Source organism: Stegastes partitus, unplaced genomic scaffold, assembly GCF_000690725.1.
Source record: "Stegastes partitus isolate 25-593 unplaced genomic scaffold, Stegastes_partitus-1.0.2 Scaffold467, whole genome shotgun sequence".
NCBI lineage: Eukaryota > Metazoa > Chordata > Actinopteri > Pomacentridae > Stegastes > Stegastes partitus.
This window is the reverse complement of record NW_007578198.1, coordinates 204,601-222,786: the sequence shown is the minus strand read 5'-3', so window position 1 is coordinate 222,786 and position 18,186 is coordinate 204,601. Positions and strand designations below refer to the sequence as shown.

Below are 18,186 nucleotides of genomic sequence, written 5' to 3'. Positions count from 1 at the left end.
TTCTTTTTCTTTTTCGAGCAAAGGTCCTGCAGCTCTTTGTTTTTTTCCTCTAATTCAAGGACTTTCTCCTGCAGGCCTTTGTTGCTGTCCTCCAACTCTTTTTGATTTTTTAGGAGCTCTTCTTTCTCCTCAGCTCTCAGGGCAACATCCTTCTCGAGCTGCTTTATGGTGTTGTCTGAGTCAGTCGCTTTCGCCTCCATCTTTGCGAGCGACTCAGACAGGTTCTGATTGACACCACTGGATTGGAGGAGTTTTTTCTCACTGTCGGCGTGTTGCTCGGTCAGGAGAGTAAACTTCCTTTCCCTGTCCAGCTGCTCCGTCTCCAGACACCTGATGCGGCTGTTGGCCTCGTGAGCCTGGCTGATGAACTGACTCTTTTCTGCCAGGAGCTTTTGGATGTGCTGGTCCATGGAGCTGATGCGACCATTCAAAGAGCTGTTGACCTGCATCAGGTGTTTTGCCTCCTCCGATTTCTGGGTCTTTTCTTTTTGTTCTTTATTTTTATCCTCCAGCAATTGATCGTTCTCTCTCTGAAGTTTTATTGTTCTCTCCCTGGAGTTTACGGTTCTCTTGCTGCAGACTTTTGTTCTCTTCCTGCAGTTTCTTCTTCTCTTCCCGGAGTTTTTTGTTTTCTTCCTGCAGTACATTTTTCTCTCCATGCAGACGTTGATTTCTGTCCTCCATTATTTTTATCTGACTCCTCAGTGCCTCCTTTTCTTGCTGATCTTCTTCTCTCGGGAGGTCTTTGGTGTCTCGCAGCATCTCATTTTCCTTTTTCAGTCTTGAGATTTCTTCTCTCAGGACGTGCTGCTGTTTGTCGTTGTATTTGCCGGCCATGATGTCGTCCCAGATCATGGACAGATTCTGGGCAACAGGTAAAGGGGCCGGGGCCTGGATGGGCTTAGTTTTAGCAACATCGGCCCATGTTTTTGTTGCCGTCTTTGGCTGTGAAGAGGCCTGATCTTCCTGGGTGGTACTTTGACCTCCAGCCTCTGTCACAGCCTGCAGCTCTTTCAGCTGGTTGGTGGTGCTCATCAAGAGTCCCTCCAGCTTGCGGGTGTTGGCCTTGCTGTTGTTGGCCCACTGCAGAAACTGCTCCTTTTCAGCAAGGCCGCGTTGAATCTGCATTTTCTTAATGTTTAACCCCTCCCTCTGTCTGTCCATCTTTTCTTTGGCGATGAACAAGGCCTTGCGCAACCCAGATGGGTGACGCTCTGGGGCTTGAGGGAGGGGGGCAAATGTTACTTTGCGTTGAGGTTGCGTTGTCTCAGGCATTGTCCTGGAAACTAAGAATCTCTGTAGAAATAGTCTGTTGGTAATAGCTCACAAGTCTGTGGCAGACAGTAATTCTCTAGAGGGCTGCTTCTTTTGCTGGTGTAGAAAAGTTGCAGTTTGTGGTTAGTTTCCAATCGTTGGTCAATGCTGGTTCGGCGAAAAGACTGCTGGGACAGTTTGAAGATGGTTGGAAATAGTTAGAAACTGACAAGGAGTTAAGCATTTTCGGGGCAGTTTTGTTGCGTTCTTAAGGGCTTCTTGGGCCCGTGCCTTTGATTCAAACCAGAACACACGCGCATGCGCACACACACGCACACACTTTCTTGTGCGAACGCGAAACTATCGCGTGCTCTCCAGAAACTATCTCGAGAGATTTTATCTCGTTATCTCGAGAAAACGGCGTTTAAAAAAATGTGCGGCCATGACCGCTTTCGGCTTCCGTAGTCATCATTTTTGTCACTGTGATAATTTTGCTTTCAGTCATACAGAATTCTGTGCTGAATTCATATCAATGTCACTTTTTCATCATGTCTTATTGTTATTTTATAGAAAGTGTAATAATGTGCATTCAATCAAACCTAAATCTTAATTATACAGTTACTTTGAATCTGCTTCTTATATTCTGTTTTTGTTTGTTTGTTTGTTTGTTTGTTTGTTTGTTTTTTTAAATAGGAGAAGCACATCAGAAAAAAATGCTCTCCTTATGAATTGTGAGAAAAACTATTCTGGATCACACCTTTAAACTGCTATGCAGCGACCCGCTTATGGGGGCGCTCTGGCGCAGAGAGCCTCTGGACAGGCGGATGTGATGCCGATAGAAGAAGAGGCTGCCATATTGCAGTGATACAGCGAGTTTATCAGACTGAAGCTTTAACACCGCCAGGAACAAATATGCTTTCTGCTCAGGCTTTTGGAGACCCCGGGAAGATGAAAGATTATCATTATACTGGTCCAGTAGAGCACAAATTCTCTCCATACGCTTTCAACGGAGGGTGAGTTTGAATTTTGAGCTGCCGACCAGTTAGCTTGCTAGCTAACATCCTATTACACTGGACGGAGCTATCTAGCTAAACGGCTAAGCAAAGAAAACTCAAAACAAATGTTAAACTAATAAAAAGTTTGCGAACACAGGTTCTTTGCCCAAAACGGTCTATTAATATAAGGTTTATTAATTTTATTTGAACGTTTGAAGTAGAATTATTGACGAAAATTCAGGGGAAAGATGTGCTAATATCACAGTTTCGTTTTCGATCCAGTAGCTTAGCTTCTTTCAGCTTGTGTCTCGAACATCAGTCTGTTTTGAGTGTTAATTGGGTGTTTTTATAGGATGAATGAACTAACCCGTGTTATGCATTTTCTCAGAACTGTACTAGCTGTTGCCGGGGAAGATTTTGCCATTGTAGCCTCAGACACCAGACTGAGTGAAGGCTACTCAATCCACAGCCGGGACTCGCCGAAATGCTACAAACTGTAAGTGCACAGTCACCTCTCTGTAAAGCTAATAGAAGGCATTCATAAGTCACCTTGTCAACCCTTATTAATCTCTTAACTGGTCCATTTACTTGCTGCTTTCATGCTGTTGTTTAAGTTCATGTAAAGGCCTTTTCAGATTTGACGTGCAACCACCAGAATCACTGTAGCTGTGCTTTGATACTCTGATGATGTGAAGTTTAGTTGGTTGTGGCTTGGTATGACAAGCTACAGTTAGTATTTATGGATAAAATCATATGTCAGTAACGCTTTAAGCCTGTCCAACTGAAGAATATGTGACTCTGACCATCACCAATTATTGTGCCTCCTCTTTTTCATCTTGCAGGACAGATACAACTGTCATTGGCTGCAGCGGTTTCCATGGCGACTGCCTGACTCTGACTAAAATCATTGATGCCAGACTAAAGGTGAGTTGTTGCAGAAAGATTGTTTGGTTTCACCATCTTATGAGAGTAATTGTTTACATTAAAGTAGAAGTGATGGGTAATTGTTCTTTGAGATCTGATCCTTTGCACAAGCACCTCTAACGGTGTCCAGTGCCACGGCAGTTAGTTAACAAAAAGGACGTCCCCGGCAAGACTTACAGATGGGGTTACAGGTTACTTGCTATTAAAGAATATTGTCCACTCTCAGATGTACAAACACTCAAACAACAAGATGATGACCAGTGGAGCTATTGCCGCCATGTTGTCCACCATCCTGTACGGCCGGAGGTTCTTCCCGTACTATGTCTACAACATCATTGGAGGACTGGATGAAGAGGGTGCGTACTGATGTTATAATGAGTTAGTGTATTACTTTGTGCGCATCTGCACTGGACTGTGTAACTACAAAAACTATATGTTTAGACTGTAACTCTCTGTGAAGATGGACTTTTGTTGTAGTCGACAGTTTGACTTGTCAAAACAGGAAAACACTTGAATTCCTTACAGTTTGCTCGGTTCTTCTTATTGTCTTACTTATTCCAATGAGCAGATACACACAACACCAAGACTTATTTATAAATGTGCTGTTACTGCTATGTCAGGTCAAAATATCTTTTGCTGGGGGCAGGAACAGTTTCTTGGCTTGTTGCTGAGATTGTTCTTGAGTTTATCCTACAGTTGGGTTGTTATATCTTTATTTTGTCTCTGCTGGAAACTGTAAAGAGTTTTATTGGTATTGTAGGCAAAGGAGCCGTGTACAGCTTTGACCCAGTGGGCTCCTACCAGAGAGACACCTTCAAGGCCGGAGGATCAGCCAGTGCCATGCTCCAGCCACTACTAGACAACCAGGTAGATAACACACACACATGTATGCACACTAATCTGCCATTGCCATGATTCCACCGTTTTTTCCCCATTTGATATGCAGAAAAACAAAGACTTGCTCCTGGTAAGTTTCCTCAAAGCCTGACTCCCTCTCCAACCTGTCCTTCCACAGATTGGTTTCAAGAACATGGAGGGTGTGCAGCATGTTCCTCTGAGTCAGGACAAGGCGGTTCAGCTGGTCAAAGACGTCTTCATCTCGGCTGCAGAGAGAGATGTCTACACCGGAGATGCCCTTCGCGTCTGCATCATCACTAAGGAGGGCATCACTGAGCAGACAGTACCTCTGAGGAAGGACTGAGCAGGAAAGCTGATTATTCCCTCTTAGGTCTGCTCGTTCCACTTTCACTGCTGGTTTGGTCCCTATACATCGTGTTTCTTAAAATTGGAGTGTTGATCCAGAGGTTTACCTGGGGAGCGTATTTTTTTTCCATTTCAAAAATAAATATCCACTCACAATGTACATCCATTCACAACTGATGTTTTTTTTCGTGCTTTCCAGTTTTTCCCTGCACAGTTTTGCTGTTAGCACATACTTGATTATGTGGTCTATCAGCCTAATACTAGATCAACATTCCTCTAGTGAGAAACAAATTCTTCCTTGCCTAGACTCTGCCTCTGTTTGGATTTTTCATTGTGTTTTGGAAGGATACATCCTCTGCTATTCTTTTTACATTCTTAATAAATGTAATGAATGAAAAAGCCTACTCTGCTTGTTGATTGCATGCATTCACACACAAGGTTACACTGTAGTTAGTTTTTTTTCTTTTAATGAGCAAAAACAACGGGAAATGTTGCCAACAGTGATGAAAGAATAAATGCATTTTTGGTTTATTATTATTATTGGTTAATTGTAAACAAGTTGGCATTAAGGTGACGCCATCAGAACTATAAAGAGCTCAGATTTTATTCTCAGTGAAATCACTGATACAAAATAAGGTAGTAAAAGTAAAAGGTTCTGGTCATAATACATAAGTGCACTTTAATATTGTAATATCATAAATGTATCCATCATGGGTACTTAGAACATTTCAGATTCAGGACTCACCTTTAGCTGTATTTACATTATGCACATTCGTTCCTCCTGCTACAACATTCACGTGTATATTTTCCAAACAGAAATGAGCAAACAGCAAAAAGCATGGCATGGTTTGATATCAGAGGTACACATATGTTGGACAGGAGGGATTTATGTATCCTGTGTGTAATGTTTGCTCATCTCCTATTCAGTGTCAATGATGTCCACATGGGAGCCAGCGTCTATTCCGGAGCTCTCTTGATCATCAGCACTTTTTTTTGTGTGTTTTATCCCATCCTCTGACGTGGCCTGCTCCCCACTCACTGAAAAAAAAAACAGGATTGAAATGTATTACATAGTTTATTTTGCGATTGTTCACAAGGTTAAGTGGTATTTTTTTTTATTTGTTGTTTCAGTGAAATGATTTGAGAGGTGACCTTACTGTTGGGGGGTAACGAAAGACTTGCTGCTTTCATTGGTGTAGAAATGTAGCTCAATATGTCCACCAGCAGGCGTTCTCTTATTTCCTTCTTCATCTTTTCCATCATCCTCTTCTCCCTGGGTGTGTATTCAAAATCATCATCCTCCACGTCCAGGGGGTCGCTCCTCTCACTGGAAGGTGTCTCACTGTGGATCTGGGAGAGGATGTCGCTAAAGTACTGTCCACTGTTTGCTTCCACCATTCCATCTATCTTCTTCAGCAGCTCTCTGACTTGTGGGAGATCTTTGAACTGCGTGTCACTAAAAACGTGGTATCTTTTGTCACATTGTTTCACGAGCCACTTTAGATCCTCACCTTGATTCTCGATGTACGTCTCTACGGTTTCCCCTCGCAGCCTCTCCCCAAAGGTGAAGAGCACGATGGCATTCTTCCACATGGTGTCCGAGAGGCAAGCGAGATTGTGTTCCAGGGCAGCTCTGTGCTTCTCTGTGAAGCTGTTTCTCAAATTCACAGCAATGAGGAAAGCATGTGGCCCAGGGTGGCAGAGGGACAGCGCTTCTTTGATCGTATCTTGCTTTTGACTTGAACCCCTCCGCGTGTGAATGGACCATCCGGGAGTGTCCACGACCAGGACCGTCCTGTCATCGATGATGGTGCGAGTGGCAACACATTTGTTTTTGTCTTCTTCAAAAAATAACTTTGCCATAGTTTTTGCCGCAGTGGTCTTCCCGCTCCTTTTTTCACCAAGTAGCACAATTCGTACCTCAGTGAGTCGATGCGCAATTCCCTCGCGGAAGATGACTTGCTGGGCACGCTCTTTGGCGGCAACCTTTTGTGCTCTCTTTTGCGCCCTTTCGATCAGAGCTAGATTCATCTCCTCCATATTTGTCGCAACAGCTTTGTCGATCTCATAAAACCCAGGGCTGCGTTGAGAGGATAACCTTTCAATCCCCTCAAGAAGGTCTGTGACTTGAGTGCTGTAACGTCTGGTCCTGTTATTGAACAAGTAATGTCTGTTCCCGCACTTGTCGAGGAACATTTGGAGGCTTACGTCCTTGTTTCTTAGAAAGGACGCCATGTCCATGCCATCCAGTACATCAGCTCCTGTGAATACCACAACGAGATGTTCCCAAGCCTGCTCACCAAGTAGCTCCATGTATCTTTGCACGAACGTCAACTGCAGTGATGTGAAGCTTGAAGACAGGTTCAGAACAAACACAAGAGCATGAGGGCCAGGAGGGCACTGACAGACCCAGGTCACTATATTCTGATCAGGTGAAACCACTGAGGCCTTCTGCAATGGTGGTGTATCAACCACCACTAATCTCCTTCCTGCAACCTCTGCCTCTTCCTTCTGGTACCTGTCTGTCCATTCTCCAAATTTGTCACTTCCCAGGATGGTGTTGCCGGTTGAGCTTTTGCCAGATTTGTATAAACCAAGCAGCACCAGCCGCAGCTCTGGAAAACACTGGTTACCACCTACAGGGGACAAAAACGCCAAAGGTTATTTCCTAACATTTGTCCTTTTGAACCCAACACTTCACTGATGTTATGAAACTGTTGGGAAATGTTTTAAATTAGTGGTGGATTTACATGAATATTGATGAAATGGCAGCAATTTGAAAATAGAATTATGACAAAAAGTGATGCTAGTTTAGCTTAGCTTGATTTTTTTCTGCAAAACATATTTAATGTGTTCATCTTTTTATACCCCTCAGCTGTGGAGTCAAATTGCGTCATTTAGAATTCACATTCATGAGGCGTGAATATGCAGGTTTTTCTAATTTTATCTCATCAAAATCAACTTCACTGTTCACTGTTCTGCTCCTCCATCTATAAGACAGCTAAGAAAACTAATGTTCCAGTAGTTTTCTGAAATGTTTCTGTTCAAGGAAGACTTTCCAAAAAGTTCTATTGTATTAAATCACATGTGCTCAAAGCAATCTGCAAGAAATATCATGGAATATAACCAACTAACTCACCTGATGTTGGCTTTGCAGGCTTTTCACAGCCCACCCCTGAACTCTGGGTCGCAGTGTTTTCTGCCTGCATCTCGTCACAGAAAAGTTTTATCTCCTCTGGAACTTCATTCAATTTGTTGTTTAGCAACATGTTCTCAATCTTAATCAGCAGCTCTTCAACCTGTTTGCCATCTGCACGCTTTGCATTTTCAAACACGTGATAATTATTCCCACACAAGCTCATAAGAGACCACAAAGCACTGTTGCAGTCAATGTAACTCTCTATAGTTTGGTTTCCAAGACAATTCCCGTAGGTGAAAAGCACCACTGTGTGACTCCGTACTGCGTCCCCGAGGAGCCTGAGGTGGTCAAGCACTGAGCCAATGTAACTCTCTTTAATTTTCACTTCTAGAGGAATCAGCAGTAAGACGGCATCTGGAGCAGGAACGCAGCTGCTGATGATCTCCTTTTGTGTAGACTCTGGAGTATCGTGCACCGAGAAGTCCGTCCACCCGGGAGTGTCCACGACTGTCACCTCTCTGGATGAAAGCAACAACAAAAGGCAAATTGAATCAAATCAAATGTAGGATGCGCAGTGCCTATAAGATGTATTCACCCCCCTTGAATGTTTTCATCTTTTATTGCTTTTCAACGCTGAATCATTGTCAATTTAATTTGTAATTTTTTTTTTTTAAGACAAGGATTAAAAAAAAAAAAAAAAAAGACTCTTTAATGTCAAAGTGAAACAGATTTCTACAATGTCAGTTAATTAGAAATGAAAAACGTCAAATAAATGATTGCAAAAGTTATCACCCCCTTTAAAGTAACTCCCTGTTTAAACGCATACGTCAGGGTATGTATAGAAAAAAAATCCAGAGTCACTGAACATCCCTTTGAGTACAGTTAAAACCAAGAAATTAAAGGAATATGGCCGATGTGTAGATCTGTTTGGAGCAGACTTGGGCATTTTTAATGTATTCATCCACTGACCTGTGCTTTTTTAAAATAACCTTTTTACTGAGTCACTTTGAGTGCTCTGTTGTCCTCATGGTGTATTTATTACCAGGAGCACTGATTCAACAGTGACTGGACCTTCCAGATACAGATGCCTTAATACTACAATCACTTGAGACACATTCACTGACCTGATGGTCTCCATTTCACTAACTGTATGACACTAACTGGCTGAACCTGTATTAAATTTACTGAGTCAATTTAAAAGGGGTTCAATACTCGTGCAATCTTATTTTAAATTTTTAGTTCATTGACTTTGTAGAAATATGCTTTTACTTTGACATAGAAGAGTCTTTTTCTGTAAATTCCTGTCAATAAAAGCACAATATAATGATCCTTATTTATTGTTGAGACACAATAAAAGGAGGAAACTATCCCAGGGTTTGGGTGAGTGACTATAACTACAGGCTCTGTAAATCTGTTGCTGCTACAATGATGAAATCAAATTCTCCGTCTCAAGACATGTTTTTCTTACTACATATCAACTTCCTTTTATTTCTTGCAAGAATAATCATTTTGTGTTTAAAGTAAATGTGTCAAAGTGTATTAATTACTATCACGACACAAAGACGCTCCTTGTAAAAAACCTCAAAAACTCCGTGCAACCACTCACATAACTTGTTCAGCAGCCTGAAAACATCCAACCTTCTCAGTTTGCACCTGAAACAACGGTTTTATTCACACAAGAACTAACCTTCCTGCCAGCTGAGCATGTTGGCTCACACATCTGGAGGTTTTCCTCCCTGAAAGAAACTCTTCTTTGCCCAGGATTGTGTTGCCAGAGGCGCTTTTTCCAGACTTTGCCCATCCCACCAGCACCAGCCTGAAAGCTGAGGAAACAAATCCCCACGTTGATATAAAGCTGCTGCATCCATCAGGTGAGCAGTTCATAATGTTGATGGAATTACCTCTCTTTGAATGTAGGTCCTCTTCAGCCATGTTCAGCTGCTTTCCGTTCAGTCCTCCGTGGCCTCTGGTGTGTGATTACACACTGCAACTTGAAAGTGGAAGTCGAAGAAACGGGTTACAGCCAAACCGGTTTTCACACACGTTCTTTTGCATTAACAGTAAAGAGGCCGGCCTTGATTTCCTGCTTCCCTCAAGACTTAAATATGATTTTAACAGCTTCAGTAACATTCATGGCATTAAATATATTAATTCCACTTGAAATCCTCAAATGACATGTAAACTGAGCTGCATTACGAGAGACAAGTGAATATCTTTGAAGTAAACAACAAGTCAGATTAATTCTCATTCGCAGCTTCTGGGCAGTTTATGAACATTAAGTACATTCAAGTTTGAAATATTCCACAAAATATATTTTAAAATGGATATAATTGCTCTAAAATGAGCTACAGAGCTTCCTTCAGTTTTAAAAAAAATCTCTCTATATATATTTCACTTATGACTGACTGACTTTCAGCACTATAGCAGCCATCAGTTCCAATAAAAAGAGAAGTTTGCAGCCAGATGGGATAATAATGACTATTTTAATTACATTTGTTCGTGGAAGAATACAAAGACCGATCATTTCAGCTGCTCAACATTTGCTTCACTTGTGCTTGCATCAGAGCGGCTAAACAGCATTCCTGTGTGTGAGATAAGCAGATGAAAACTATGAACGTACAGAAACATGTTTTTGATGAGGATATAAAATACAAATACAGAAGGATGCTGGAAGGAAACATGAACATCACTGTCAACACCTCCTGAGGGACTTGTTTAATTCATGACTGAAATATAATTCCTGATGTGCGATTTGTAAATGAATGTTTCAAGATTTTAAAGCAATAAATCCAAAGCAGCTATGAGTTATTCTGAACCACCTGAAACCAAGAACATGCTTTCAAACTCCACCCACTGTGTTTAGTTGAAAGAAACACAACATCACTTCCTTATGGCGTTTTATTTATTTTTATTAACTCAAATTAATCATCAACAGTAACAAGTTCCCTCAACATTTTATTAATCATAGATCCTCACAAACAAACACAGACACAGGTAGTGTCCTCAGGCGTAGTACTGAAGGTTAGCTTTCTTCTTGGCTTGCACCTCCAGGATTCCCTCCATGTAATCCTCGTGGTTCAGCTCGGTGGCTCCGCGGCGCAGCGCGATCATACCGGCCTCCACGCACACGGCTTTGCACTGGGCTCCATTGAAGTCGTCGGTGCAGCGGGCCAGCTCCTCGTAGTTGACGTCAGGGCTGACGTTCATCTTGCGGGAGTGAATCTGCATGATGCGAGCTCTGGCCTCTTCGTTTGGCATGGGGAACTCGATCTTCCTGTCCAGACGACCTGAACGGAGCAGCGCAGGGTCCAAGATGTCCACTCTGTTGGTGGCAGCAATCACCTAAAAATATCAACAGTGTTACTGCAGTTAAACTGTCACCATTGAACTGTGAAGTCATTCTAGAAACCACAAAGAAGTTTAGGAAACTCTTTGTACGTACTTTTCATTCAGATTGTCTATTATGTCGACATTTTATGGTTGAATTGTTTTGTATTTACTTGCATCATTTTATTTTCTTTTGTGTCTATTTATACTGAATGTACCAGAATTTGATGTTTAGTGGAGTTTTGTTTCTAGATATACCATGACACTGCTAATGTTAATTTGTTTTAAACACTGCATTAGAGTAAACCGATGTTTTCTGGGCTCTTCAGCGTAGTTTCTTAAAGACTTGACATTTTTTGCTGCTTGAATCAACACAACAGAACAACGACTGTGTCACATGTACAGTTCCAGATTGACTTCTCATGTGTATGTAGGCCAAGGCGATGGGTCCCACAGCTACACATGTTCTCTGTAAACTTATAAGGTGTTTTAAATCAGTTTATTTGTGGCGGCACCCTTACCTTGACCTGCATGTTGGGCTGAAACCCATCCAGCTGGTTGAGCAGCTCCAGCATGGTCCTCTGCACCTCTCTGTCTCCTGCCTTCTCGCTGTCAAACCTCTTGGTCCCGATGGCGTCCAGCTCATCGATGAAGATGATGGACGGGGCTTTCTCTTTGGCCAGGGCGAAGGCATCTCTCACCAGCTTGGCTCCATCTCCGATGAACATCTGGACCAGCTGTGGACCTGCCAGCTTCAGGAAGGTGGCCTTGGTCTGAGCGGCGCAGGCCCTGGCCAGGAGGGTCTTCCCAGTGCCAGGTGGTCCGTACATCAGGACCCCTTTAGGTGGCTGGATGCCCAGGTTTTCAAACTTCTCCTTGTGGTTCATGGGCAGCACGATGGCCTCCACCAGCTCCTGGATCTGCTTATCCAGCCCTCCTATGTCGCTGTACTGCTCTGTGGGGCGCTCGTCCACCTCCATGGCCTTGACTCTGGAGTCGTACTCGGTGGGTAAGGTCTCCAGGATCAGGTAGGAGTCTTTGTTGACACCTACCAGGTCTCCGGGCTTCAGCTTCTCGGCGTCAACCAGACCGATCACCGGCAGAAAGTAGGTCTGCCGGGTGGAGGTCTTGATGACGGCGCACTTTCCTTTTCTCTGGGAGTCCAGGTCCACGTTAGCCCCGTCCTCCTCCTGGTCGTTGGGGTCCACGTCCAGCAGCTCGATCACATTGGACACCAGGTACGGAAGCGTTTTGTTCACTTTGATCTTCTCCGTGTTTTCCTTGATTTTATCCTTCATGGCTTGAAGCTCGTGGGTCACACGCAGCACCTCGCTCTTCATAATCTTTATCTCGCTGTCGAGGAGACGAGTTCGCTGAACTATCTCCTCTGTGGACATTTTTAACACTTCTTCGCCGATGCCATCCTCCACTTCGTCCCAAACTGATTTGTCACTCAGCGACGCCATCTTTGCTCTGTCTGCCTGAACTGTGACCGAGCGGAACTTAAAGGCACCACTTCCGGAAAGAGCCGAAGCCGCTTCTCAAGCACCCGAATACCAAGACCGAGGATAACACGGAGCTGAAGCTTATTTAATGCCTTTTCTATGCTGCTTGTAACTGCGAGAGCCCGAGTGTAAGTTGTCGAGCAATGCGGGGACAAATACCAAAGTTGTATGCAACTTTTTAGCGCGCAACTCGCATATTTTCACGTAGTAACAGCGCGTGTAGCTTACGTTTTCACGCTAGCTAGTATTGCTAACACTAGCTATGCGGCTAACTGCAGCTAGCCGCTGTGTTTGTATGTTTAGTTTTGAAGGTTGTCAAGTCCTCCTGTGTGGTTATAGATTGAACTGTCAACCACATTTTGCATATTAAACAATTTAAAGCACGCATGATACTTTAGGACCCCGAGTGAGTGGACGAGCTTAAGTAACATTAAGAATCACGAAAGCGAGTGTTTGTTCGCGCCAACCGCACAACTGCAGCAATTCATTCATTTGCGTGTGGTTCACTCCACTTTGATGGATAGCTCAGCGGATAGTAAATAGTTTAGGTTGTTAAATCGTGGTTCTGTTCATCTTTTCAGGAAAGACGCGGCTGCCAGGGATAAGGAACAAGAAAGGGGGTGTTCCTGCAGAGCACTGTGGTTTTTGTAGTTTCTACTGTAGTATAGACCCTAGAGCCACCGCTTCAACACAGCTGCTGTGAAGTTTTCCAGCCTGTGTTACTGCCTGCTCTTGGGTGGCAGTAAGTCAACGTGAGGAGGTGAAGACATGGACCAGAACAACAGCATACCCGCCTTCCAGGGGCTGGCTTCCCCTCAGGTAACATGGGTTTGTCATGTTCAAAATGAACTCAGCCTTGTCCTCAACACAGGGTCATGTTTTTCCCACAACATGCTCGTAGCTCGCTGTAGCTGCCCGGCATACCAGCAACTTGATATTGCCTCATGTGAATTCCTATCTTGTGGTTTCGGCATTGTGACATGTATTTCCAGCCCAATTCCCTGTGATTTATGCTGGAATTTAAATAACTGCACTATTAAATTAATTTACCTACATTTACTGATAGAAGGGTGACAATCATTACTCAGTAAAACAAGTTTGGTGATTGTGTCAAACACTGCCAGACACTGGGATGGGATTCAGTCTTTGAAAGAGATTGCCAGTATTGATCTGTGAGCCTCACTTTGGATATTGCCCCAGATAGCTATTTCAACCTAAAGGTGTTCCCACATTGTTGTGAGATTACTTTATAAGTCTATTCTCTATTTCTGACCCAGTGTAATACTGTTACCATCACAGACAGAAAGTAGCTGTGCTGCCTTTAGAGGCTGAACCTGCAAATCTTTAGAGGGTTTGATGATCAAGTAAAATACCAGTGTAATTTTCTTTCTGTAAAACGAGAGACAAATAGAGAAAAAAATGACCCTGCTAAATTCTTATCTTTTTTTTTCAGGATTAATTCTTAATTTTTGCTTAATCACAACTTTTCTTCTGGTGGTGTACCTGTGTGCAGGGCGCCATGACCCCAGGTATGCCGATCTTCAGCCCCATGATGCCTTATGGCACAGGCCTGACGCCACAGCCAGTACAGACCACCAACAGTTTATCTATACTGGAGGAACAGCAGAGGCAACAACAACAGCAGCAGCAGCAGCAACAACAGGCACAACAGGCACAGCAGGCTGGCGCAGGTACAGCAAATATCATCATCACTGGTGTATTCCCCATTTATTCTGACAAATTCATCTTAATAGTTACCATTCATGCTGCAATCATAATAGAAATGTATCTTTAATTCATATTACTAAGAGAAAAAAAAACGTTCTCTGTCCTTCAGGCCTTCCAGGGACGTCGGGACAGACCCCTCAACTTTTCCATTCCCAGACAGTAACGGGCACGACCACCACAGCGCTGCCAGGAAACACCCCGCTCTACAACACCCCGCTGACCCCCATGACCCCCATCACACCGGCCACGCCTGCCTCGGAGAGCTCTGGCATCGTACCGCAGCTACAGTACGTTTCATATCCAATTGAAAGAATTGACAAGACGATCAGTTTATGCCAGTTGTGTCTGTTACTCAGCCAGCTAATGAATACAGTTTCACAGTTGTGTTTTCTTAAATTTGCCAAAGTTAACTGTTTACAAAGTTTACTGTTGGAAATGCATATGTTGATATAAATTGTGCTCAAGGTGGATTTAAATTTATTTAGTCCTCAAACTGAAGTAAAGCTACTTTTCAGGGTTTCTTAGTCTTAGCGTAATTTCTGCTGAGTCAGGAATGCGTTTTGCTTTCATGCAAAGTTAACGACATTGTCAATATTATTTGTTTTCCTCACTTCTTTTTATCTCCGCTTCTCTTGTCCTCTTTACAATCAGAAACATCGTATCGACTGTAAATCTGGGCTGTAAACTGGACTTGAAGACCATTGCACTGAGAGCCAGAAATGCAGAGTACAACCCAAAGGTGAGACTGCTTTCCATTACTGTGATCCGCTTTTATGTTGCTCATCAGTGAGACTTTTCTAGCTGTAGGCAAACACTTTGTTTGCTTAGTGTTAAGTCTAGAGCACGATACCTTTGTCCAGATGTAAATATTGATGATTCCAAAACTTTTAATTTAATACGCAAGAAATATCCCGTTGCAATGAAACAAACCAAAAAGGATAAACAGCCCACCAAAGTACAATTAAAGTGAAAGAACTGGTAGTTTATAATGTCTCTAACAATTATCATCCCAACTGTCTTCCTTAGCGTTTTGCTGCGGTCATCATGAGAATACGAGAGCCCAGGACCACTGCTCTCATCTTCAGCTCTGGGAAGATGGTCTGCACTGGAGCCAAGAGGTCAGATTATAGCTCATTTACTGACTTTTTATGTAACCTTTATCACCAAAAAACAATGTTTTTGGTAACCTTTCTTTTTAGTGTAATGTTCTTTACCTTCTTGTTCTGGTCCTATTTGCTATCCTGTCCTAAATATTCACCCTTCTCCTTCCTGTAATCTGCTTCTCTTTTCTTTCTAGTGAGGAGCAGTCGAGGTTAGCGGCCAGAAAATACGCCCGTGTGGTGCAGAAGCTCGGGTTTCCTGCTAAGTTCCTGGATTTCAAGATTCAGAACATGGTCGGCAGTTGTGATGTGAAGTTCCCCATTCGGCTTGAGGGATTAGTCCTCACACATCAGCAGTTTAGCAGGTAAATTCAGTTTGTTGTAAGCTGCCTAAAAGCTTAGATAGTCATAGCAGATGCAGTGCAAAACACTTACAAAGAGGGAGTTTTTGTCAACTTGAAAATAGTTTTGAGTGATTTTAGATTTAGAACTGTCTTTTGTTTAAAATAAAGTGACTTTTTGTTTTTACTAGCTATGAGCCGGAGCTGTTTCCGGGACTGATTTACAGAATGATCAAACCCAGAATCGTCCTGCTCATCTTTGTTTCTGGAAAAGTTGTACTCACAGGTAAGACCCACTGTTCTCTGCTAGAGGCTTTACTTCACTCATTGTTAGTTGTCAAAAATCACTTTGGATGCAGCCCGAAAGAGGAGAACTTAAGATTTGCCAGTTTGAGCTTCTTTAGACACAGTTGAAGCTTTTTAACTTCTCTTTCTTGGGACGATACCAGAGGATTGATTAGATTCCTCAAATACCACAGTAGCACTATGAATAGAAATGTAAAAGATCATCTTGAACATTACGTTAATCGATGTAGAAATTATTTTTATGAGCTTTCGCTGGTATAATTTATTGTACTTACTGATTTGTACCTTTATTTTGTAGGTGCCAAGGTGCGAGCGGAGATCTACGAGGCGTTTGAAAATATATACCCCATCCTGAAAGGTTTCCGAAAGACAACGTAGAACCTGTGTCTTTTTCTTTTTATTGTCTCCCCAATCAGCTCTCTTTTTACTCAGATTTTTTTAAGTGTTACGTCAAGGCATTTTCTTTGTGTTGACATCCATGAATGGACTGCTGTAAGGGCTGTAGAACAAGGACGTGGCTACATCCCTTTTTACTTTTTGTCCCTCCAGAGATTCCGCTTTTTTGATGATCAGGATTTTAAACGTCTTTTTTTTTCCAGTGTTTCGATCACACACAATGGCATATTTAAAGTTTTTAGTTTCTACAAACATTATGTTCACATCCCGGATTGTACATACGACTGTAAGAAAGTGTAAAAAAAAAAAAATGCTGATTAGAGGAGAACAGTCTGACGAGGACTGTTTATGGCTTTATTTTAAGCAGTTTTAAATAGTTTTGTACTTTGCATTTTTATTAATTGTTCAGTTTCCAAACTGTATCAAGACATGTTCCGATCTGTGAGCACCACACGGTGGCTTTTGATCACAAACCAATCTGCTTTATGTGAGTCTTCATGCCTTCTACATTTAGATCACCTGGGCTCATTTAGTTTCTCTTAAACATTGACTTTATTGATGTTTAACTAAATTGATCCAAGTTGTCATTTCTGGTTAGTTCTTCAAGGTTTGCTTCACTTGGTTTAAGGTCTTGATACATTTACTGTTTAGTCTGAAACAAACTATTGAAACAGACGATGTGTATTTTCAGACAGAAGTGTTTTAATGGTTAAATGTGTGTGTAAATAGATTTTTTTTTTCCATTTCACTTGACTCCAACTCTGAGGGGGTGCTGCTCTGCAAGTTTTACTTTAAGAGCAATGAGGTTTGGAGATTTGGACAAATTCAGACGGGACTGAAATGTGAAGAAAAGATGGTTTTGGTCTTGAGTAAAACAGGTTGCCTTCATCCCTAAAACCCACATGTAGCACTAAACAACAGTATAATATGCATCAAGTTGCCATGTCAATGTATTGTTTTAAAGTTTTTCTTTGTATTTTTTTGGCTACTCAAAACCACATTTAAAAGTTTTCTTTTGAGGAATTCTTTCCAAATGTTGGCAGACGACTGTCCTGGTTGTTTTGTGCTCTTTGCTCAGGCACACACTTGGCCAAAAATGTCATTTAAAATAAGTCTAAATTCAGAGCACTTGATGTGCTTGCACGTCCCACAGGTCATTTTAGCTGGGCACATTTTTGACAATTTAAACGTTTAGCTGTTAACCAGTTCAGTAATTTATATTCTCCAAACATTGGGTTAATATGTTTCAGTTCCACCACTTGTCTCTTCCTCCTGATGTCTGTGTGAGCAGTGGAGCTGCAGAAGAAATCATGAAGCTCCATTGTGTTTATTGGTTCTTCTGAAATTGTTAATGTGCTGCACTGTGCATTAATAAATGATGTACAGACTCTCCTTAATCTGCTTCTTCTGCTACTTTTTGTACAGCCTTGATCTAAAGCAAGAAAGACTATCTTCTGCATAATTTCTATTAGAAAATCCATCCATCCATCCATCTTCTCCCGCTTATCCGGAGTTGGGTCGCGGAGGCAGCAGCCTTAGCAAAGCCGCCCAGACTTCCCGATCCACACACACGCGTTCCCAGGCCAGCTGGGTGACATAGTCCCTCCAGTGTGTCCTGGGTCTTCCCCGAGGTCTCCTCCCCGGTGGTAACTTTTCTATTAGAAAAGAAAAGTTAAATTCATAAGCAATATAATGCTGGCAAACTTTGGAGATATTGCTGTCTGGCTCACATTCTTCTGCCACTTTGTTGACTCAACAGCTCCTCTGTACTGTACAGTTGTTAGAATGCATTTTAACATTTATCTCATTTGCCATTTAAGTCTTGATTTGAAGTTAATTTTGCTTAACGACACCCTGATTGAGGTTTATAAGTATTTTTTTTTCATGTATCTCTCTGGGATGCATGTAACCAAATAATTTGTCTTTTAGGATGGCATTGAAGTAATCAAAGAGGGAAAGTTAAAAAAT

At 42.3% G+C, this 18,186-nt stretch overlaps 4 protein-coding genes across 4 annotated transcripts; 2 read left to right on the top strand and 2 right to left on the bottom strand.

Moving 5' to 3' along the window:
- The first annotated feature begins 2,064 nt into the window (after positions 1-2,064).
- Positions 2,065-4,778, top strand: psmb1 (proteasome 20S subunit beta 1). Its single transcript, XM_008286741.1, has 6 exons — positions 2,065-2,267; positions 2,638-2,745; positions 3,092-3,173; positions 3,400-3,529; positions 3,934-4,040; positions 4,189-4,778. Exons 1-6 carry the CDS (start codon positions 2,167-2,169, stop codon positions 4,372-4,374), a joined length of 714 nt encoding a protein of 237 aa, XP_008284963.1. The 5' UTR covers positions 2,065-2,166; the 3' UTR covers positions 4,375-4,778.
- Positions 4,779-5,627: 849 nt separating this feature from the next.
- On the bottom strand, positions 5,628-9,447 carry LOC103360845 (GTPase IMAP family member 8-like; the record flags this gene model as incomplete). The annotated part of the gene is made up of 5 exons (XM_008286754.1): positions 9,417-9,447; positions 9,203-9,338; positions 7,838-8,033; positions 7,516-7,693; positions 5,628-7,012 (listed from the first exon to the last, which is right to left on the bottom strand). Coding segments are annotated over exons 1-5 (1,926 nt in total), but the record flags the coding sequence as incomplete, so codon positions are not given.
- tbp (TATA box binding protein) lies at positions 5,643-17,615 on the top strand. The gene is made up of 10 exons (XM_008286740.1): positions 5,643-5,653; positions 12,371-12,475; positions 12,929-13,166; positions 13,861-14,038; positions 14,185-14,362; positions 14,727-14,814; positions 15,102-15,193; positions 15,373-15,540; positions 15,708-15,802; positions 16,121-17,615. Exons 3-10 carry the CDS (start codon positions 13,116-13,118, stop codon positions 16,198-16,200), a joined length of 930 nt encoding a protein of 309 aa, XP_008284962.1. The 5' UTR covers positions 5,643-5,653; positions 12,371-12,475; positions 12,929-13,115; the 3' UTR covers positions 16,201-17,615.
- Positions 10,404-12,317, bottom strand: psmc3 (proteasome 26S subunit, ATPase 3). The gene is made up of 2 exons (XM_008286739.1): positions 11,364-12,317; positions 10,404-10,857 (listed from the first exon to the last, which is right to left on the bottom strand). The coding sequence occupies exons 1-2, from the start codon at positions 12,306-12,308 to the stop codon at positions 10,519-10,521; spliced, it is 1,284 nt and encodes a 427-aa protein (XP_008284961.1). The 5' UTR covers positions 12,309-12,317; the 3' UTR covers positions 10,404-10,518.
- Positions 17,616-18,186: the final 571 nt, after the last annotated feature.

Coding starts and splice junctions, on each gene's coding strand:
- tbp (XM_008286740.1), top strand. CDS start 13,116: ATGGACCAGAACAACAGCATACCCGCCTTCCAGGGGCTGGCTTCCCCT. Junction 13,167..13,860: donor AGGGGCTGGCTTCCCCTCAG/GTAACATGGGTT, acceptor ACCTGTGTGCAG/GGCGCCATGACCCCAGGTAT. Junction 14,815..15,101: donor ATGCAGAGTACAACCCAAAG/GTGAGACTGCTT, acceptor TGTCTTCCTTAG/CGTTTTGCTGCGGTCATCAT.
- psmb1 (XM_008286741.1), top strand. CDS start 2,167: ATGCTTTCTGCTCAGGCTTTTGGAGACCCCGGGAAGATGAAAGATTAT. Junction 2,268..2,637: donor CCATACGCTTTCAACGGAGG/GTGAGTTTGAAT, acceptor GCATTTTCTCAG/AACTGTACTAGCTGTTGCCG. Junction 3,174..3,399: donor TCATTGATGCCAGACTAAAG/GTGAGTTGTTGC, acceptor GTCCACTCTCAG/ATGTACAAACACTCAAACAA.
- psmc3 (XM_008286739.1), bottom strand. CDS start 12,308: ATGGCGTCGCTGAGTGACAAATCAGTTTGGGACGAAGTGGAGGATGGC. Junction 10,858..11,363: donor AGCCCAACATGCAGGTCAAG/GTAAGGGTGCCG, acceptor TGATATTTTTAG/GTGATTGCTGCCACCAACAG.